Source organism: Phoca vitulina, unplaced genomic scaffold (genome assembly GCF_004348235.1).
Source record: "Phoca vitulina isolate PV1807 unplaced genomic scaffold, GSC_HSeal_1.0 scaffold16, whole genome shotgun sequence".
NCBI classification, from domain to species: domain Eukaryota; kingdom Metazoa; phylum Chordata; class Mammalia; order Carnivora; family Phocidae; genus Phoca; species Phoca vitulina.
The window spans coordinates 12,100,092-12,123,963 of NW_022589719.1; the positions used below are offsets into that span (position 1 = coordinate 12,100,092).

A 23,872-nucleotide genomic window follows, 5' to 3' on the forward strand; every position below is an offset into this window, starting at 1 on the left:
AGATATTGGCACTTAGAGGTAAAAGATCCTGAGACCATAGTTAGAGTCTTCGTTAACTCAAAGAAACACGTGACTGTATGTCTCTGTGACTACTGCACACTCCACAGAATTCAACAACACATAAACGTTGCATTTAGAGCTCGTGAAGGGTAATTTAAAAGTCGTGGTTTTAGAATAAGTGATCTAACAAAGGTGGCAGTCTCACCGATCTAGGAAGAATACAATAACATTGTAGTGTTGTAGAAACGGTGTTAGAGTAGAATCAGGTCAAAAATTTAATTTTGGGGGGCGCCTGGATGGCTCAGTCATTAAGCATCTGCCTTCAGCTCAGGTCATGATCCCAGAGTCCTCGGGTCAAGCCCCACATCGAGCTCCCTGCTCGGCAGGAAGCCTGCTTCTACCTCTCCCACTCCTTCTGCTTGTGTTCCCTCTCTCGCTCTCTCTCTCTCAAATAAATAAATAAAATCCTAAAAAAAAATTTAATTTTGGGTTTGCCACTAATTAGGAAGCCTTGAACTATATCGTTCACACTTTTTGGATCTCTAGTTCACCATGAAATGAAATGATGGGATTGGCTGTTCACTAACATTTTGTTCATCCTAAAAAATCTGTTTCAACTCCTTTAAATGGACAAGAAAACAATCCTGATAACTGCTACTCCATAAAGAATTTGGGTAAATTCTATTCTATGTTTCTTGGGAGAAGGTTCAAAGTATTAGAGAAAGTCCCACTCATCTATCTGTAGGGTGGGTAAAGGACGTGGGGGGATACTTGCTTATAACTGGACTTTCAGAGAAATTTTTTCACTAGTCTTACTGGAGGAGGTGAAAAGGGGAAGAGGAAGGAAGAGTTTGATGCCAGAATGCTTCTTCCTTCTCCCAGGTCTAAGTTTTACAGTATTGGGGGCAGGCAAGAGAAATGAAGAGGGCAAAACTCTCTTTACATGATTAGTCAAAGAACATCAATGGTGAGGAGACAAATCTTGCATTGTTCAGGTTAAGTGTGGTTCCATTCAATGATGATGAAGTCAGTATAATTTGTGGGGCCCAATACAAGATGAAAAAAGCAGGGAAAATGCACTATTAAAGGTACTAAAATACAAAACCTTTTCCTTCCTCCATGGTTACCGCACCCCCCCCCCTTCTTTCTCTCCCTGTCAACTTATCATGGTGTTTTTATTTTCTATTTAATGTCATGGATCCCTGGGCAGGGGGATATTCACAGGGCAAATGCAGATCTTCACAGATGCCTAAGGGCCTCATCACACAACTCAGAATAAGCAAGATCCACCAGCTATGGGGTTCTACCTCCTGCAAGCTACTAGACCCATGTACTATGCCCTGGCTGGAGGTGGGGAAGTCAATCTTTCTTTCCCATGGGACCTCTGCCCCAATCCATGGCAGATGGGTAACCCCCAACCCACAGCAACTGCCAGGCAGGGATATACCTCAGTATCTGGATTGAGGACTGACTCCCTGCCAAGTCATCTACCTAATGTGCCAACACACTGCCAACCTGAGACAGGATGCTGTAGGGCACATGCAATGGACCCAGACCCTCCCTGTTATATTTAGGCCTCCACCAAAAGTAAGGAACAACAGTAGAACACAGACCTTTCCCCACCAATGTGACCACAACAGTGGTGGGGCAGATGCAAAGAGGATGAGGCCAGGCAGGGCCCAGGATAACAAAGCCAGCAGTCAAAAACTGGTCCTACGAGGCAGCAGGAGACAGAGAAAGTTTAGGCTCTAAGCCCCTAATGCATGCTCCATTTTCCCATCAGACTTAATTTACAAAACATAAATTCAGAGACAAAAATTAATAAAAATTTCAGGGCGCCTGGGTGGCTCAGTCGTTAAGCGTCTGCCTTCGGCTCAGGTCATGATCCCAGGGTCCTGGGATCAAGCCCCACGTCGGGCTCCCTGCTCCACGGGAGGCCTGCTTCTCCCTCTCCCACTCCCCCTGCTTGTGTTCCCTCTCTCGCTGTGTCTCTTTGTCAAATAAATAAATAAAATCTTTAAAAAAAAATTAATAAAAATTTCAAGAGAATGAACACAGAATGTTAAGCCTGAAGCACAAAGCCCTTCTGAGTATGGATCCCCATGCAACTGCACTGATTACATACCCAGGAAGTTGGCCTTGGCCTCCACTGATAGTGGTCTTTACATGGGAGGCAACTGTAGTTTTCTTGAGAAATGTTCAGCTTCACCTTCATTACCAAGAATCCCTTCAGAGGAGCACAAATATCTTCCACTAGTCACCCCAGTGGAACACGTGCCCAGCTCCTTCTCTTGAATTGGACATCCCATCACTTGGCCAGTGGCACACAGGACAATTTCTGTCCTTCCACTAACCTCCATGTTCCTTCATGTGGAGCCAAGAAACCACCAAAGTTCTCTCTTCTGCACCTTTCCTGGGCCATAGAGTATCAGAACAAGGATAATACACTTCAAGCCCCATTGGTACATATCACTCCAAAAACTTTTGTCCTTAAAATCTCTGGACCATAACTGTGCACTAGTCTATATGTTCTTGGTATAATTCCAAACTTCAAGAAACATATGCCAAGTTCTTCCACATGAACTTATCACATTTTACTCTACTGGCAACACCAGAGTGGACCTTTGAGTTTCTACAGCATCTCAAGCATCCATCTACAAAACAAGATGGCACTTCCCCTTTTTGTACCCCAGTCTTTACATGATTTTCACATAGACTCCTTCATTTAGCTTGTGAAGGAAAATGTACTCCCACTCCCAACTAGGGATGTAATAGAAAAGCCTCTCTTATTGAACTCCCACTCCCAAGACATCAGTGACGATAACTTCTTCCCCCCTCCAATCATTTTTTTGGACCTGCCCTTAATTTCTGGAAATTCACTAACTACTCTCTTCTATTTTCAGTTTTGGTCTTGGTCACAATTCTAAGACAAAGAAAAAAAAAAATCCCATCCAATCTTTTACAAAATTAAGTCAGATACTTGATAAAATTGAACATTTAAATAGTAACTTAAATGTTAAAAAAAAATACATTCATTACCAAGTTGATGAAGGCCATATCTTATCCCTAAAATTCAAAATGATCTCAGATAAAGTTGGGCAGATAAATGCAACTAGACAAGTAAAGCTCATTAAATGGAAATATACTATCTATATCACTATATACAACCTGATTATTTTCTTTTAACACCTTCAACTTTGCTTCCAGTTCAGTACTAACTTGAGTTTGATGCTGAAGTAACTGTTGCATATGCTGGAAAGAAATGACGATATCCTTTAAAAAAGTATAAATATGATATATCAGTTGGAAGAATTTTAAGATTGTAGGTATGTTTCTAAATTAATTCTTAAACTAGATTTTCTAATTTCTTAACTTATCTTTACAGTTTAATTTTAACACCATAATAAGACAGTGAAATAAACTAGTACCACATTTTACTAACTTAATATACAAAATAATTACATTATATGATTTCTTACAAAGTACTATATCCAAGAGTTTTTCAAATAACTAACAGTTTTTTTAACTTATGAGACACTACTGGAAAGTGTAAAGAATTTAAAACCAAAACTTTTGTTGGCTTGTCTTAAAAACAGAAAATCTATCACTCCTGAAATGTCATATTGCTAATGAGCTAGGATGTCATAGTATGTATTCAGAATGAAATGGACGAAAAGCAGAAAAAAAAAAAAGAAACAGGAGAACTTTTCTTTCACAGGCCTTTTTTAAATAGAAGAATTATAAATACCAAATAAATTCAAATGAGGGTATAACATCCTATAAATGCATGCTCTAAGCATACATATATTTCAATAATTATCTGCTAGGGTACCAAGAGTCTAAACTATCAAGGAAAAAACTGATTTATTTTTATTCTATTTATTCATTAAATATTTTAATGTAATATTTTCCAACTTTATTAAGATATAATTGACATATAACATTCTGTAAACTCAAGTTGTACAACATGATTTGATACATATATATAGTGCTAAATGATTACCCTAATAAGATTAATTAACATCTCTATCACTTCACATAATTACCATTTTTGTGTGTGATGAGATTATTTATGATCTACTCTCTTAACAACTTTCAAATATATAACACAGTTTTGTTAACTAAAACCATCATGCTGTTCATTAAACTCCCGGAACTTACTCATCTTATACCTGAAGTCTGTACCCTTGGATGAACATCTCCCCATTCCTTGGATTTATTTTTTAATGGAGCATATGTGAGACCCGGTTAAAAAGGTACACTTGTATCCATTCAATAGGCCCTAACTGAGTGCTTACTATGTGCCAGGAACTGACCTAGACATGATTCCATTTGTTATTTAACTTAATTTCTTTATTTCCCACATTATACCTGCTTTTAAAAATATTTACTGGCTCTCAAAATATCTTATGATTGCTTGCCTTTTTTTCTTCTTGAATATGTGTGATCTCTTCATTAATCTTCTTATTTAATTCCAACTCCTTTAAAAAATTGAGTAATTTTAAAGTTATGATATAAAATTCAGCAAATTCTACATTTCATTCAGTGCTCAATACATTTAGGAGAGTCAGGAACCCTTCTCCTACCCCAGAGTACCAACATTCGTTTGCTGGTGAAGCAGTGGCTCCTAGTGAAATAAAGGTGGTACGAGACACCCAGCACCGGCTGCTGTGCAAATTTATAAATATTCACGTTAAAAAATTACAAAATTCCTCATCTCCAAAAGCTTTTCTGGAGACACCTCTGTACCATAGATTACCTGACATTATATGAAAGTGGAAACAAAATGGTTATAGACAAATTTTGTCCTAAATTCTTGCTGATAATGGCAAAAATTACCTAATAACAAAAAATAATTCGCAATATCTTTTTTTACTATGTATATTAACTTTACAAAGAAGGAACATTTTTATATTATAAACCTGAAATTCTCGTTTTACGAAAACAATTATATAAACATGAATACATTTAATTAAATACCATGTTGAGTCTTTCTTGAAGTTCTTGAAATTTTTGTTCTTTAATTGTTAAATGGATGTTTTCTTCTCCCATCTTATGTTGACATGTGACCTTGGACTTTATCAAGTCTGACGTAACTTGTTTTAGTTCCTTAACATAAGAAATATAAACAGTAAGTTCAGTATAAACATTTCATCAAAGCAAGGTATTTTCTGACAGTTTTAAAGTCCATTTTAAACCGATCATTATAATTTACTGTATTTCACATATCAAGATAATACTACTGGTCCATCAAGGTCTATTTCCCCTAGTTCCCTTGCAAGATAATTAGCCAAGGTGGGAATGCTACAGGGATAGAATGCATGATTTTTTTCCCTTAAAAAGAGCTAACTTCCCTTAAAAAGATACTAACCAAATGAACTAACCAACCAGAAGTAGGGTGTTTTCAACTTATTTAACAAAAATCTTCTGAGATAAAAAAAATAATAAAAGATTATCAATCTCCAAGTTCATTAGCATCTAATAAGAAAAATTTGTGCGAGAAATAATCATAATCTAATGTGATGAGTGCTATATTACAGAAATGTATAGAAGCATAAATAAAGAAAGAGATTGGTGGAGGGCATCAAGAAGGCATTATTAGGAAAAGTGGTTTCTGAATTGAGTCTTTAAAGATAAACTTGCAAAGAGGACAAAAATGTAGACATTCTAGACAAAAAGACTGTACGTGCACAAACGTGCAGAAACACGAAAGAGTATGGCACTTTTCAGGGAAGCAGAATAGATTGTGGCCGGAGCTACTATGTAATGGATGAGGGGGAGGAGTAGAGTATTCATGGTTGTGGCTAGAAATCTGACAGGATTCAAATATTGAAAGGGATTTGTAGGCCAAGCTAAAAAGAGCTTTAATTTTATCCTATAGGCAATGAGGAATTAATAATTGAAGGATTTTGAGTAGGAGAAAGACATAAAATTTGTAATTCAGAAAAATAACTCTAGCATCATTACAGATTATTAGAATTGAGGAAGATACAAAAGAAGTCTTCATTTGTGAAGTTACATGTTCACTTAGCTTAACAGATATCATCCAAACACATTATAATTCTAAAATACCAACTTCTAAATTGGTGTGTAATTTATTTTTCTGCTGTTCTGTGTATACTGACTATATTAAATACTCAAGAATCCGATTTTCACATTCTTAACTACACAGTATCTGAACTCCCTTTGAATTTTGGAGGAATTCTACATTATAAAAGTCCACTGTCCATAGAGGAGCCAGAAATGCCAGATACTAGTTTTATAAGCATGAGGCCAGATTCTGCTAATCAGATGCACCTGTCCCGGATATTGGATCAGGAAGCAGTAGCACAAAGAACAAGAACTGTTGCAAATCCTTCTGTTGTAGGCTTTAGGGGCAATGCTAGTAACAACACATTTCCATGGACAACAATGGTACCGCTGTAGGAGCAGCATCCACTACAGTCAACAGTGACAGTACAACCTACAGTGTACTAATATACTTTAGTTTTTCAAAGATTGTATGTAAGAACTGAATAAATAACAAAAAACTCTTTTGTAGAAAAAAGTTAATTCATTAGGGTGGTAGATTACAGGAAATTGTTATTTTCTTCATTGTACTGATTAGTATTTTCTCTTTCTTCTAAAGTAAACACGTATTTCTTAAGTATCAGTGTATAGGATATATATATATCCTATATACAATATATACTATATATATATATAGTGTAGTATATAATAGTATATTAAGCTATGGAAACAGGGGCAATCACTTAGAGTTATTAGTTAGAAGAAAGAAGATGGCAAATGACTGGGTCCTAAAGAACTCCAACACTCATAGATTACAGAAGAAGCTAATATAGAAAGCTGAGAAGTACAGTCAACTGAGGTAGGTGGCAAATCAAAAGTGTAATACTCAGGAAGCTGAAAAAGGAGCAGCAGAAAATAGGGCTGCCAATACCTCCAGAGTTCTACATGTTCTAGCTTCAGATGCCACATAAAAACTCACCCAATTATAACTCAATACCTAGTTCAAAATCCAGGAAAAAGGATTAATGGTTTTAGTTCACACGTCCCTTTCAGATATGTGCATTGCATAAAACGACTGCTAAAGTAACTGCACATGGGTCAAGAGGTAGGACTCAACTCTTAGAAAAGCAGGCAGACAAATTAATGGCCGGTACAAAGAGAACAATCAACATGTACTGAATAATGAAAGAAGTCTGAACAAAGGAGGTATGCCTTGAAGAATGAATAGTATACCAGATATCCTCCATTTATCTGTCCTGACTCACTCTCCACCCTTTCTTCATACTGCTCTGTCCCCTCTGTGCTGATATCTGTGGATATAGCAAACAATTTTTCTTGCCCTCTGGCTCCTGGTTGGGTTCAATCTCTGGAAGGCACCAGCAAATCAGTATGCTGGGAAGACAGACTGAGGTATTTCCCTGTTTCCTCCCTACATGGCCACAAAATGACAATAGCTCTCTACCTTTACCAAAGGTCACTGCACCTACAGCTCTCTCCAGGTTCCCAGTATCTGCTTCCTTCCCTTGCCCCCTCACGTTTACGTGGTATAATCATCCCCCCACCGCTTCTATCCCTGTGGTGCTTCAATGCTCCTCCTGGTTTCCCTGAACCCTGCCCTTAACTTTGTAAACAGCTTCTTCATCAAACTTTTCTTTTACCCATTCCAAGGTGCCATCTATTTCCTGATTCAATCCTGTTTAATTCAAGTAAATTGAATTAAAGTGTGGGGAGGGGATATGGAGGAGAGCAAAGGCAAAAAGGAAGGAATAATGAAGAATTATGATGATTGCAACAAAGATTTTGCATGAAATAGAACAGAAGATGCTTAAGAAGCAGTAGGAAATGATGTTGAAGATATAGAATGGGGCCAGACCAGGGAAGCTGTGAAAAGCCAATTAAAGAAGTATGGGACTAAATCAATATGTTGTACACCTAAACTTACACAATGTTATATGTCAATGATATCTCAATAAAGCTGGAAAAAAATTTGGGACTTGATTTGGTAGGCAAAAGAGAACTATTCAATCTACCCCATTCCTTCTATATATACTAAGTATCTAGCATGTCAGGCACATAGAAGCAATGCATCAAACTAGTAACCCAGTAAAGTCATTTCGGCAACAAGAATGAAGAAAAACCAAGGGCGCCTGGTTGCTTCAGTCAGTTAAGTGTATGCCTTCAGGTCGGGTCATGATCCCAGGGCCCCGGGATCCAGCCCCACATCAGGCTCCCTGCTCAGCAGAGAGTCTGCTGCTCCCTTTCCTCTCCCTCTCCCCCTGCTCATGCTCGTGTGCACTCTCTCTTGCTCACTCTCTCAAATAAATAAATAACATCTTTTTTTTTTAAAGAATGAGTAAAAACCAGATAAAAGAACACTGGCTAAGGGGCTATTTTATTAATCCAGGCATGAGATGATAAATGTCTATACTATTAAGAAATGAAGAATGGCAAATATGAGATCTTCTAAAGGAAGATATAATTGAGTAGACAAAGGGAATGAAGGAAAAAGATTATTCCAGAGTGTCTAGGTGAAGCTAAAAGAAATGAAAAGAAAAACCATGAAATGTGGAAGAGAAAGCATGACAATGGAAAGGAAATGGGAAGTCTGCTTCACTGATGAAACAGATGAAAATGTATTAAGACAACAAGAAACAAGAGATGAACAATGTTCTGAGACTGTTAAGAAAGCCAAAAAATCCCAAATCATTATGCCTGAGCCATAGGTTGTTGTTTTATTTAAAAAAAAAGTCCTTCATTCATATTTTTTCAAATTATAAAAGGCTATATGTGATGAATTCCCTCAAATGAAGTTTCAGTGTCCCAGCAATGGTTCATCTTCACAGTCAGCAAGAGGATTTCCTTTGAAAGAAGGGTTGCATGAATTTTGGGGGATGTGGAGGGAGAAAGGAGGGATATGGAGAATGAAGAATTAATCCAATGTGTGCCCTGCTGACCCTGAAATTACAGTAAGTCATAAAAGGAGATGACCTGCAGGCAGTTGAAAAAATAGAACTGAGATTAAGGGAAATGTGAGGCTGGAAATATAAAGTCATCTGCATGAAGTGAATGACTGAATCACAGAACATGAGAGCTCACTGAAAGAGACCTTAGGATAGACCTTTGGAGGAATGGAAGAAAAAGGATAATCAGGGAGCCAAAGGAATTTGTACCAAAAGACCCTCAAAAAGTGAGCTATCATACAGATGTTATAAAATGAACACATTTCATATTTTAAACATCTATTATTTTGTACAAAACATATTATTCTGTAATTAAAAACACAAAGCGTCAGTATCAGGATGCTTTGGTTACTAGTATTAGAAAACCATACAAATAATAAGGACATTTATTCTTCCACATAAGAGAAAGTCCAAAGTTGGGTAGGTTCTCCACTTTTATTTAACACAGTACTAGAAGACCTAGCTCCAGCAATCAGACAACAAAAAGAAATAAAAGGCATCCAAATCAGTAAGAAAGAAATAAAACTTTCACTATTTGCAGATGACATGATACTATAGATAGAAAACCTGAAAGACATTACCAAAAAACCACTAGAACTGATAAATGAATTCAGAAAGTCACAGGATACAAAATCAGTGTACAGAAATCTGTTGCATTCTTATACACTAATAATGAAGCAGCAGAAAGTGAAATTAAGAAAACAATAAAATTACTAGGAATAAACTTAACCAAAGAGGTGAAAGACCTGTACTCTGAAAACTATAAAACACTGATGAAAGAAACTGAAGAGGACACAAAGAAATGGAAAGACATCCCACGCTCATGGGTAGGAAGAACAAATATTGTTAAACTGTCTATACTACTCAAAGCAATCTACACACTTAATGCAATCCCTATCAAAATACCAACAGCATTTTTCACAGAACAAGAACAATTCTAAAATTTATATGGAATCACAAAGACTCGAATAGCTAAAGCAATCTTGAAAAAGAAAAACAAAACTCAAGTGTCACAATTCCAGATTTCAAGTTATATTATAATGCTGTGTAATCAAAACAGTATGCTACTGGTATAAAAATAGACACAGATCAATGGAACAGAATAGAAAACCCAGAAATAAACCCACAATTATATGGTCAATTAATCTTTGACAAAGCAAGAAAGAATATGCAATGGGAAAAGGACAGTCTCTTCAACAAATGGTGTTGGGAAATCTGAACAACTACATGCATAACAATGAAACTGGATCACTTTCTTATACCATACGCAAAAATAAACTCAAAAAAGATTAAAGACCTAAATGTGAGACCTGAAAACATAAAAATCCTAGAAGAGACCAAAGGCAGTAATGTCTCTGACATCAGCCATAGCAACATTTTTCTAGATATGTCTCCCAAGGCAAGGGAAATAAAAGCAAAAATAAACTATTAGAACTATATCAAAATAAAAAGCTTCTGCACAGCAAAGGAAACAATCAACAAAACTATAAAGCAACCTATGGAATGGGAGATATTTGCAAATGACATATCCAATAAAGGGTTGGTATCCAAAATATATAAAGAACTTATAAAACGCGACACCTCAAAAATAAATAATCCAATTAAAAATGGGCAAAGACATGAACAGACATGTCTCCAAAGACAACATATAGATGGCCAACAGACACATGACAAGATGCTCAACATCACTCATTATCAGTGAAATGCCAATCAAAACTACAATGAGCTGTTGTCACCTCACACCTGTTAGAATGGCTAAAATAAAAAACTGAAGAAACAACAAAGTATTGGCGAGGATGTAAAGAAAATGGAACATTCGTGCACTGTTGGTAGGAATGCAAAGTGGTGCAGCTACTGTGGAAAACAGTATGGAGGCTCCTCAAAAGTTAAAAAGAGAACTACCCTATGATCCAGTAATTGCACTACTGGGTATTTACCCAAAAAATACAAAAACACCAATTCAAAGGGAAAGGGATACATGCACCCCTGTCATTATAAGCAGCATTATTTACAAGAGTCAAGATATGGAAGCTGCCCAAGTGCCCATTGATAGATGAATGGATAAAGAAGAGGTGGTGTGTGTGTGTGTGTGTGTGTGTGTGTGTGTGTGTACATACATACACAATGGGATATTATTCAGCCATAGAAAAGAATGAAATCTTGCCATTTGCAATGACATGGATGGAGCTAGAGAATATAATGCTAAGCAAAATGAGTCACAGAAAGACAAATACCATATGATCTCACTCATATGTGGACTTTAAGGCAAAAAAAGAGAGAGAGAGAGAGAAAGAGAGACAAACCGAGGTAACTGATGATTACCACAAGGGAGTTGGGTGAGGGGGACGGGTGAAATAGGTGAAGGGGATTATGAGTGCACTTATCATAATGAGCCCTGAGTAATGTATAGAATTGTTCAATCACTATATTGTACACCTGAAACTAATATAACACTGTATATTAACTATACTGCAATTAAAAACTTAATAAAAAATATTATGCAGCCATCAAAAGGAATGAAATCTTTCCATTTGCAACAACGTGGATGGAACTGGAGGGTATTATGCTGAGTGAAATAAGTCAATCAGAGAAAGACATGTATCATATGACCTCACTGATATGAGGAATTCTTAATCTCAGGAAACAAACTGAGGGTTGCTGGAGTGGTGGGGGGTGGGAGGGATGGGGTGGCTGGGTGATAGACATTGGGGAGGGTATGTGCTATGGTGAGCACTGTGAATTGTGTAAGACTGTTGAATCACAGACCTGTACCTCTGAAACAAATAATACATTATATGTTAAAAAAAAAAAAAAAAAGAAGAAGAAGAAGATAGCAGGAAGGGGAAAATGAAGGGGGGGAAATCGGGGCGGCGGGGAGACGAACCATGAGAGACTATGGACTCTGAGAAACAAACTGAGGGTTCTAGAGGGGAGGGGGTGGGGGGGATGGGTTAGCCTGGTGACGGGTATTAAAGAGGGCACATACTGAATGGAGCCCTGGGTGCTATACGCAAACAATGAATCATGGAACACTACATCAAAAACTAATGATGTAATGTATGGTGATTAACATAACATAATAAAAAAAAGTGAAAAAAAATAAACATAGATAAAAGATTGTTAAACATCCAACCCGGAAATAACTACTATTGCACATTTAAGATTGTGTGTGGGTAGGTGTGTGCACGTGCATGCAGGCACACACGCTTTTTTTCTATAGATATTTTTACTTCTACTAAGATGAAATTACCCAATAATTACTATTTTGGAAATGTTTTTTCCACTTAATATTACAGTTAGCTTTCTATGCGGCAAAGATCAATGGAGAGCATAATTTTAATACCTGCATGATATGCCACCTCCTAATGTATTTAACCAATCTCAATTAGTAGAGCTTCACATTACAACAATGTTTGTAAACATTGCTGTGCTGGACTCCTGGACTTGTTTTGTTATTGTTTGAAGATAATATTCCCGAGAGAGGAAGAGTTAAAGTCTATGAACTTTTTTTGCAGCAATGAGACATGTTGCCAAGTTATCTGTTCAATAAATAGATTTCCACCATCAAAAAAAAAAAAAACTTAATAAAAAATTTTTAAAAAACGAACAAAAAGTTGGACAGGTTCTTGTGTTGGTTGATTCAGGCACTCAATGATGAGAATATTTAATAAAGACTAGGTATTATCAAAGACTAGGATATTTTCATTTCTCCACTTTCCATTCTTGGGACTGTCCTCTTTCTTCCATTGTTGGGACTATAACAAGAGGCCAATTTAGGTACTGCATAGCAACTGTCTCTCCCTGGAACTCCTTCTAAAAGAGTAAGAAAATTTTTCTTTGAACCATTTCCTGCTGGCCAGAACCAGATCACAGGCTCATTCCTGAACCAAACACTGGCATGAAAAGTGGAGATTATATTAACTATCTTAGAGACAGACTGATCATATAAAGTGGACTGAATATTGGGGAAATTATCACAATGTCCACTACAAGAAAAATTTCAGCTAACATTATAAAATACACAGGTTGTTTAGGATATTACTGACTACAAATATTATATAGTATAATAGAAGATAAATGGAGAATGTTTTTTACAAGCTGACTGACAATGAGTAATTCACCTACTCTTTTTTTTTTTAAAGATATTTATTTATTTATTTATTTATTTATTTATTTATTTATTTATTTGAGAGAGGCGAGCAAGCAAGGAGGGGCAAAGGGAGAGGGGAAAAAGAATCCGAAGCAGACTCTGCACTGAGCGCAGAGCCCAAAGTGGGGGCTCAATCCCATGACTGAGAGATCAGACCTGAGCTGAAACCAAGACTCACTTAACCAAATGAGCCACCCAGGCACCCCTCACCTACTCTCTTTAGGTTTTGGTTCCCCTTACAAAAAAAGGAGAGGTTGGATCCAGTTAATGGTTTTTAAATTGTGCTCTGAAAAGTCCTAGACGTTCCATGGAGACCATTCATAGCTGCTAATAGAGAAGAAAGAGACCCTAGGTATAGCTCTAGTATTCCTCCAAGCCTCCCTTCAAGCAAAAGCAGCTCTACCTTATTCATTTTAATACTGAGCTTCCACATCTTGAACTGAGGGTTCTGCAGCTCAAAGAAAGACAAAAACAAGATTAGATGATCCCTATGATTCTATGAAATTTAGAGATGATCTGAAGAAGATAGTTTGGAGAGAACCAGATGTAGAAATAGAAAACAGTTCAAGCATGAAGGGAGAAAGAGCAGTTGATGAGTCAGAAGGAGTTTCAGACTTTCCTATCTGATAAAGGAATTTAAAGGCAAATGAGTCTGTTTCAGTTGTCTTGAAAGACTACACATATAAACCACCTACAGTCTGTGGTGCAGAAAAGCTGAATCTAACAAAACTGCCTTAATCCTAATCTTAACCTAATTTTACTTGCAAGTAACAATAATCCCACTTCAGAAGTGCTTTTCCATGCATTTATTGTTTTATATTTATTACACATATATAAAACAAGAAAGGCAGGGATCATTCTACTCATATTAAAAACAAGAAAACAAAAGGGGGGAAAGAGAAAAGCAACACTCATATAGGTCTGGGTCAAGCACCTCTTTGAGATGACTAGAGTTGAAAGGTTTAGTTTTAAAGAAAAAGGTAAAGTGATGAATTAAGATAAACAGAATAAATGAGAAATATTATGCAGGGAATTATATGTCAGCAGGAAGAGACTAAAGGACTGGGTGAAGTAGTGGGGACTGAAGGACTAGAGGCAGAAAGAACAGATTTGAGAGTGTAATGGTACAGATGATAGAAAAGGATGCTCTGGCTGGAGAAAGAGGAGGGCCGAATGAAAGAGCCCAAAAGCAGCAGTGTTTAATGATAAAATTTCAAGGGAGGGACACAGCAGTCTAGGTCTTGACTCTGTATCTTCAGAGTCAAGGAGTCTATAGATCTTTAGACTCAAGGCATATAAGGAGCTGATATTTCAGGAGTGTGAATAGTTAACAATTTCCCTTTCTGATAAATATATGCTTTCTAATGGGGAATAAGAAAGAGAAGAAACTTATGTGGATAAATTGCTTATGTTGCCATCATTATTAGAATGGTTAAGACTGTAGGTTCTGGAGTCAAAATTTGTCTAGGTTCCAGTCCTGGCTTTATTTTCCTTGTTATTTAACTTTAGGTAACTTACTTAACTTCCTTCTGTCTCAAGTTCCTAATCTGTAAATCAGAAATACAATTTTTTAAAAACAAACTGTGTGGCATGTAATACTCCATGCAACAAGTATTTGTTGAGCATCTACTATGTGTCAGGCACTGTTACCTATTACTACTACTAAGGTGAATCCAAGGGATTCTAGGATTATTTTTTCTACTTTAAAAATAGACTAAAGTCTTAATAATGGTATAATTAAATATCCTTTTATTTATTTAAAGAATTAAGATTCATTCTTTCAAAGCTAAAAACAGTAAGAATTTTCCTGTAGACCATGAGCTCCTCAAGGAAAGGTGCCATGTTTTATACTTATCCCATAGCAGCTTAATACATTCAAGGAATTTAAAAGGAACTAAACATTATATCGACTATAAGAAGAAAAGTAATTAACATGATTATGAAAAAAATGTGACTTATCTTTACCTAAAATAAGATCTGATGAAAGCAAAGGTTGATTTATTCAGGATTTAAAAAATGGCAATAAAAATATTTGGTGAGAGCAGTAGATGTCAGCCAGACAGAGTATTATTAATGACACAATAGTTCACAGTCAATTTGCAAGAATGAATAGAAAGTGGTAGGTGTAAGTATGGTGCTGAGGGTTTAATCACTGATTGAACCAGCTGGTTTCACTCCATTCAATGCAACAACCACAGCCCTACAGATCACCATGTTATATAGACAGATGCTCCTGGTTTAAATGTGAACAGACCAGTACAATAATAGAAAAATAAAGCTTAGTAGACAGTGAGTCACTAGCATTATGTTAACTTTAAAAGAACAGCATATTTTTTGGCTAGAAAATAACCCTGACTATTGTAATCGACAGCCCAAAATTTGTGAATTTAAAATAGGTTAATTCTTCATTATAAGTACAGATCCAAGAATATGCTAGAAAACAACAATTACAGAAATAAGATAGTATAATAAAACATTACTCTAGAACTAGAGGGTCTTTGACTTTAATTTATTGAACAAAAGGACGTACTGACCTTATTATTTCCACCCTGAATAAACATTTGAAAACATGGATGGTAGTCAAATTCACTATGGATACTGAAGGATATTTAAAAAAAAAAAACAAAACCTAGTAATTTCAGCAATTAATTTAACTTCTTAAAAATTTAGGAGATTAATTCAAAAGAAAAATATCTGTTAGAGGACCTCAAAGTTTTAATCTCAACTCAGATTTATGGGATGTTTAGCTAATTTTTATATTGTTATTCAGTATTTAGTCAAATATCATCTGAGTATTAAAAACAAATCTTTTGTGCTCAATTGATTCTACTTTTTTAAAAAGCCACCAAGAATACTGGGCTTAAAATAATGTACATCTTTCTTTACACAATGGTGTTTCCAAAAACTTGCTTTCAAGCTGTTTTTTTGTGTACTAAAATGGTAGTTTTAAAACTTGTAACTTTGAACTTTTAATTTTTTTATATTGGGTTTTCCTAAAGCAAGATACACCTGTAAGAAATAAACATTCAAACTAGTTAGAAATTATTAGATGCCTTTTATACTAGTTTTATACTTGTGAACTATTCTAAGTTCAATCCTAAAATGCAATGTTCTGATAAAAGTACAATTAAATTGAAGCATATATTGCTAAAACATATTTATATCAAATGGCTTATAATTCTCTGAATTAATAAAAGAGGATTCATTTTTCTAAAAGTTATTTTTTCTGTCAAGGTAACAAAGTGCAACAAACTTCTACAGCCTTCTACACTTTCCAACAACTGAAAATATGAAGCTGTTGTAATCAGCTAAGTTTTCTAGGAGATACTCTAAAATGCATCAATTCCTATTACAAAAATTGTAATGAAACAACAAGGAAGTGGGAAAGGGGAGGGTAAGAGTGAAAACTCAGTATATGGCTGACAAAAGTAAAAACTAATCATTTCTTATGTCTTTCTTTTTCTCTTATATATTAATTAATCTTAAGAGCATAATAAAATCAGAGACCTCCACGAAATGATTTTCCACTGAAAATATGCTTTTGATTTTATAGCCCTTATAGCTTTTAAATATCCTGAACTTTTAGTACATTGTCTGTTTTCTAACCACTTTATTCAAAGCTGTTAGTGCAGCAAGTAAACAGCACATGCTTTGATCTCATTAAATTACAACTTATAGTTCCTAGAGTCATAAATATTGTGCTCTTTTTTCCTTTACCCCTCCTTTTCTGGTACAGGGTAGTCTGTTAAATATCACTATCTCCTTGAGTGCTGTGACGTTTACTCAGACAAATAGCAGAGGTTATGAATGCTGCTCACAGATAGTATCAGGAATTCTTCATGATTGCCATAATGGTGAACCCAGCATTCAGAACTGTAATATCCAGTTTAATCTAACAGCTAAGTTTGGTCTGTTTAACTTTGCTCAAAAAAAAAAAAAATCCACCTTATCACAAACCAATAGCTTAACTGTTCTGAACAAAATCATAAAACAGAATAAGAGAAAAATAAAAATTATCTTTGGGAAAATTAATGATTAAAAGTTTTAAATGAGTGGTATAACCAATGTTACTAGACTTGATTAGCTTCTAAAAACGACAATAAAAAATGATAAAGCTTTCTTAAAGTTGAAAATTAAGGCTACATACCAAATACAAAAAACTTATACCTAGAATGTCTGAAATATTAAAAATGGCTGTTAAAATATATTTTAAAATTTTCACTCTTTTAGCCACTTGGACTTGGAAATCTCAAAGTAATAAAATTCTCTCGCTTTACCCTTTCATACACTCTTCCAAGAACTGTTTGGTAGCATAGTCACTGACTGTAATGCTCTCTAGAGAGACAGGCCACCACTGCATGACATATCAGTACATTTAGTTAGCCCTGGCAGGGCTCCAAGACCTGAGGAAAAAGGGGTAAGTGTGTTCCTGAGCAACACTATTCCACTTGTGCAAAGAAAGACACATTCTTTTTACCCTAATCTACTAATGTTGTCTGTCCATGGATTTACATGAGCCTCATCTCCATCTACAGGTCAGTCTTAAACGATACATTAGAAATATAGTATTATGATGAAACATTTGTCCTTATTTAATGAAAAAAACCACATAACTTAGTACAGAAACTTAAGAGGTATAATCTTTTTATAATAATGCAAAAACTAGGGGCAGCTGGGTGGCTCAGTCGTTAAGCGTCTGCCTTCGGCTCAGGTCATGATCCCAGAGTCCTGGGATCGAGCCCCGCATCGGGCTCCCTGCTCCGCAGGGGGCCTGCTTCTCCCTCTCCCACTCCCCCTGCTTGTGTTCCCTCTCTCGCTGTGTCTCTCTCTGTCAAATAAATAAATAAAAATCTTTAAAAAAAATCATGCAAAAACTAACTGAATAAAAGCATACGAAAATTTTAATATAACCACTAAATTAATATGATTCATCAGTTAAGTCATGGATAAAAATATTAAAAAATAAACAAATCAAAGAGACATCACTGAAAATGTGCTTATTCACAACTATACAGTCTCAGTATTTAGTTATTTATATTTGCATTTGAAGTTTACATTGATAAAAATGAATGGTCCTTTTAACAATCCTCTGATTTGAGACTACAGGCAAAATTTTAAATTACAGCTTTTCTTTTAATATTAAAAAAAAGCCATCTTTAGTATTCTAGGATGTGACTGAAAATAAATGCTTTCTACATAAAAACTGTCTAGTTTGCTAGACAGACTTAAGACTTTTAAGGGATAGGAACATATGCTTATTACCCCCTTCTGTTTTATACTGAGCTATTCCTATGCTCTTCCTTTCTGATCCTTCAGAAAATAAAACCAACTTATTGGCAGTTATAAGACAAAAGAATTAAATAGAATAGTGTTACAAATATTAATGGCCTTTGGACTCTGGCTTAGCATTTAGAAGCCACTTAAATCTTTATCCTAAGTAATCCCCCTTTCCTCGAAATGATGCTAAAACAGAAAGTAGTAAAATTTCCTGATTTCTTGAGTTATGCATAAAAGTATATGTTATTTATCTCACAGCACAAAACACTCCTGTTCAAAACTTAAATCTGTTACTCTAGATTTTCAATAAAATTTTAATTTCAGTAAAATTATAGTTAAATATAAAAACAGGGGGACTTATTTCCAGTCTAGCAAGTAAGGAGCTTAAACTTTGTCCTGACAGCACTTTGTCCTGACAACAAGTAAAAGCTGAACAAACTGAAAATCAACAACTCCCCTTAGATCTGTCAGGGAAATGAGGTCATAAGGCAAATAGCTACCTCAATAATTGGAGAGAGAGACTGGTGAATATAGAGAATTATAAATTACCAGAGCAGAAACCCACAAACAGAAACCTCTGCAGGAAATAGTGCCAGGAAAGCCTGAACTGTGATTGACTAATTACCAGAGGCTCAGTGTAGAAAACTCTTGACAGTTTAAAAAAAAGGGGGGGGGACATAGTCATGGGGGGGACCCCCCACACACACTTTTGTGAATTTCACTTCCAAGTCCTCTCACAGTATCAGAAAAAAAATCCCTCCTACTTCCAGGAGGATGAGAAGAAAAGGAACCATTTTGAAATATACCAGGGCATTCTGTTCTTCTTAACAAGGCCTGACCTCAGGAGAAATTATTGGACCTGAGCCTAAACTACCTGGGGAAAGGGTAATACCCAAATCTAGCCCCCTTCAACCATACTGTACCACCCAAGAGAGGGAAAAAACTGAGAAGTACTGTGAAGTTCACAGTCCAGTGATACAGGCTCACCAAGAGACTGAGATCTAATCATAGGACACTTCGCAACCCCCCACCCTGAACCTTACCATTACATTACTAAAGGCTATTTACTGCAGATCCTTTCACATGTATATCATGTCCATCTTTCAACAAAAAATTACAAGGCATACTAAAAGGCAAGAAACACAATTTGAAGAAACTGAACAAGCATCAGAACCCGTGTCAGACATGGCAGAAATATCAGAATTATCAAATCTGGAATTTAAAAAAACTAATATGCTAAATATTTTAATGGAAAAAGTAGACAAAAAATAGGAGAACAAATAGATAATGTAAGTAGAGAGATGGAAATTCTAAGAATCAAAAAGAAATGCTTTAGATCACAAACACTGCAATGGAAATGAAGAATGCCTCTGAGGGGCCCAAGAGTAGTATGGACAAGATTGAGGAATATCAATGAACTTGATATGATGGCAAAAATTCAAAAACTGAAAACAAAGAGAAAAAAAACTAAGGAAAGCAGAACAGAACATCCACCAACTGTGGGACAGCTACACAAAATGTAACATATGCGTAATGGAAATACCAGAAAGAAAAGAAAGAGAACAAGGAAGAGAAGCAATATTTGAAGCAGTAGTGACAGAATTTCCCTAAAACAATGTCAGGCACCAAACCACAGATCCAGGAAGCTCAGAGAACACCAAGAAGGATGAGTGACCAAAAAATTTATACCTAGGCATATCATATTCAAAATTCAGAAAATCAGTAGTAAAAAAAAAAAAAAATACTGAAAGAAGCCAGAAGGAAAAGAACACCTTACCTACAGAAGAGCAAAGGATTACATCTGACTTCTCAAAAACCATACAAGCAACGAGAGTGACATGAAATATTTAAAGTGTTGAGAGAAAAAAACTACTAACCTAGAATTCTGTACCTTCTGAAATTATCCTTCAAAAGTGAAGGAGAGAGATGCCTGGGTGGCTCAGTTGGTTAAGCGTCTGCCTTTGGCTCAGGTCATGATCCCGGGGTCCTGGGATTGAGTCCTGCATCAGGCTCCTTGCTCAGTGGGGAGCCTGCTTCTCCCTCTGCCTGCCACTCCCCCTGCTTGTGCGCTTGCATGCTCTCTCTCTCTCTGACAAATAAATAAAATGTTTTTTAAAGAGTGAAGGAGAAATAAAGACTTTTGAAGACAAAAATTGAGCAAATTTGTTGCCAGTAGGTGTGGCTTGCAAGAAATGTTAAAAAAAGTTTTTCTGAGAAAAGGAAAGTGATATAGGTCAGAAACTCTGAAGTACCTAATAAAAGGAAGAGCATCAGAGAAAGAATAAGTGATAGAAATATTTTATTTCTTATTCTAAATTGATAAAATAACCATTTGTTTAAAATAAAAATAGCAACAATGTATTTGATTATGTATGCTTAGGTATTAGTAAAATGAATGACAGCAATGATACAAGTGACAGGAGAGAAGAATCAGGACTGGTTCATTGTTATAAGGTACATGCACTACCCATGAAGTGGTATGTTATTTGAAAGCAAACTTGGTTTATTGCAGATACACTGTGAACTCTAGGGCTAGCACTAAAAAAGTTTTTTAAAAAGTATGATTGAAATGCTAAGAAAGGAGAGAAAATGGAATCATACAATGCTCAATTAAAACCACAAATAGCAGAAAAAGAGTGGAAGACAAAAAAGAGGAACAAACAAGGGCAACAAATAGAAAACAGCAAAAAAATTTGGTACATATTAATCCCAATTTTATCAATAATCACCTCAAATGTCAGGAGTCTAAAATACAACAATTAAAAGATGGATTATCAGAGTGGATCCAAAAACAAGACCCAATTATATGTTGTCTACAAAAAACCCACTTTAAATATAAAAACACATATTGATTGAGAGTAAAGGGATGGAGAAGGATATACCATGCTAACACTAATCAAAATAAAGTAGGAATCGATATATTAATTTCAACCAGAGTAGATTTCAGAGCAAGGAAAGTTATTAAGGGCAAAAGGGGGGAATACATAATGATAAAGGAGTGAATACTCTAAGAAGACATAACAATGTCTTAATGTGTATATGCGTAGAGAGGACCAAAATACAGGAGGCAGAAACTAACAACTGCAAAAAGAAATAGAGAATCTACTATTATATTTGGAGACTTTAATATACGTCCATCAGAAATCGACAGATCCAGCAGGCAGAAAATCAGAAGGGTCAAAGTTGAACTTAGCACCATCAATCAAGTGGTGTATAGACTACTTCATCCAAAAACAGATTACAAATTCTTCTCAAGCTCACATGGAACATTCACCAAGATAGACCACATTCTGGACCAGAAAACACACCTTAACAAATTTAAAAGAATAAAAAGTGACAGAATTTCTGTCCTCAGACCACAATAAAATTAAACTAGAAATCAATAAAAAGTAGCTTGAAGAAACCAAAATACTCAGAGATTAAACAGCACACTTCTAAATAACACATGGGTCAAAGAAGAAATCTCAGGAGAAATTTTAAAATACTTTGAGCTAAATGAAAATATAACTTTTCTTTTAAAAAAATACTATGGAAAGGTTTTAAAGAATTTATTTATTCATTTGAGAGAGAGAGAAAAAAAATGAGCAGGGAGAGAGGCAGAGGGAGAAGCAGGCTCCCCACTAAGCCAGGAGCCCAATGTGGGGCTCAATCTCAGGACCCTGGGATCATGACCTGAGCCGAAGGCAGACGTCCAACCATCTGAGCCACCCAGGTGCCCCAAAAATACAACTTTTCAAAATCTGTAGGATGCAGTGAAAACAATGCTTACAGGGGAATGTATAGCATTGAATGTAAGTGTCAGAAAAGAAAAAAGGCCAAAATATAGAAGCAACCCAAGTATCCAATGATAGGTGAATGGATAAGAAAGATGTGGTATATATACACAATGGAATATCAGTCAGCCATAAAAAAAAGGATAAGATCTTGCCATGTGCAAAAACACAATGGACCTAGAGGATTGTGCTAAGAGAAATAAGTCAGAGAAAGACAAATACATAAGATTTCACTTATATGTGGAATCTAAAACACAAAACAAACAGAAAGAAGAAACAGACCCATAAATACAGAGAACTAATGGTCACCAGAGGGGCAGGGGGTGGGGATATGGGCAAAATAGATGAAGGGGAGTAGGAGATACAGGCTTCCAGTTACGGAACAAGTAAGTCACAGGGATAAAAGATACAGCATAGGGAATATAGGCAGTAGTAGCGTAGTAGCATTGTATGGTGACAGACAGTAGTTAGAGTCACAGTGACCCTAGCATAATGCACAGACTTACCGAATCACTATGTTGTATACCCGAAACTAATGTAACATTTTGTGTCAACTACACTTCAATTAAAAAATTAAAAAGAAAAAATTTTTAAATCAAATATCTAAACTTCAAACTTAGGAAACTAGAAAAAGAAGACCAAAGTAAATTCAAAGTAAGCAGAAGAAAAGAAATAATAAAAATTAGAGCATAAATCAATGAAAATGAAAACAATAAATCAACAGAGAAAATCAAGGAAACCAAAAACCTGATTCTCTGAAACAATCAATAAAATTGATAAGCCTCTAGCCAGGCTAAGGAAAAAAAAAAAAAAGAAGGGACACAAATTACTAATACCAGAAATGAAAAAGTGGATATAACCTTAGATCCTATGGACATTAAATGGAAAATTTTAAAAATGCTATGAACAACTCTATGCCCACAAGTTTGATAGCCTAGATGAAATGGACCAATTCCTTGACATAATATGCCAAAATACACACTAGAAGAAATAGACAATCTAAATAGGCCTATATCCATTAAAGAAATTGAATCAATAACTAATAATCTAACAGAAAGCACCATGCCCAAATGGGTTTACTGGTGAATTCTATGAAACATTAAAAGAAGAAATGATACCAATTCTGTATAATCTCTTTCAGAAGACGGATGCAGAGGGAATACTTTGAATTCATTCTATAAGGCCAACATTATCCTAATAGCAAAACAAGACAGACATTACAAGAAAACTACAGACCAGTATTTTTCATGAGTGTAGATACAAAAATCCTCAACAAAATAACAGCAAATTGAATCTAACAATGTATAAAAATTATACACCATGGCCAAGTGGGATTAATCCCACTTATGCAAGGCTGGTTCAACATTCAAAAATTAATGTAATCCATTACATCAACAGGCAAAAAAAAAAAAAATCACACAATTATATCAAAAGATGCAGAAAAAGCATTTGACAAAATCCAACACCTATTTATGATAAAAATTCTTAGCAAACTAGGAATAGAGAGAAACTTCCTCAACTTGATAAAGAGCATCTAGCAAGAAAACATACAGCTAACATCAAACTTAATGGTGAGAAACTTCACAATTTCCCTCTAAAATCAGGAACAAGCCAAGGATGTCCCCTCTCACCAAATTTTCAATACCATACTGGAAGCCCCAGCTAATGTAACAAGACAAGAATAGGAAATAAAACAAAACAAA

At 35.6% G+C, this 23,872-nt stretch overlaps 1 protein-coding gene across 1 annotated transcript in view; it reads right to left on the reverse strand.

Moving 5' to 3' along the window:
• The window catches only part of CCDC73 (coiled-coil domain containing 73), a 117,029-nt gene that overhangs the window by 27,631 nt on the left and 65,526 nt on the right, over positions 1–23,872 (reverse strand). The window contains exons 9-11 of the mRNA XM_032413939.1: positions 4,981–5,109; positions 4,422–4,481; positions 3,169–3,273 (exon numbers count right to left, since the gene is read on the reverse strand). Coding sequence (XP_032269830.1) covers positions 3,169–3,273; positions 4,422–4,481; positions 4,981–5,109 — 294 coding nt within the window. The remainder of the gene's footprint in view (positions 1–3,168; positions 3,274–4,421; positions 4,482–4,980; positions 5,110–23,872) is intronic.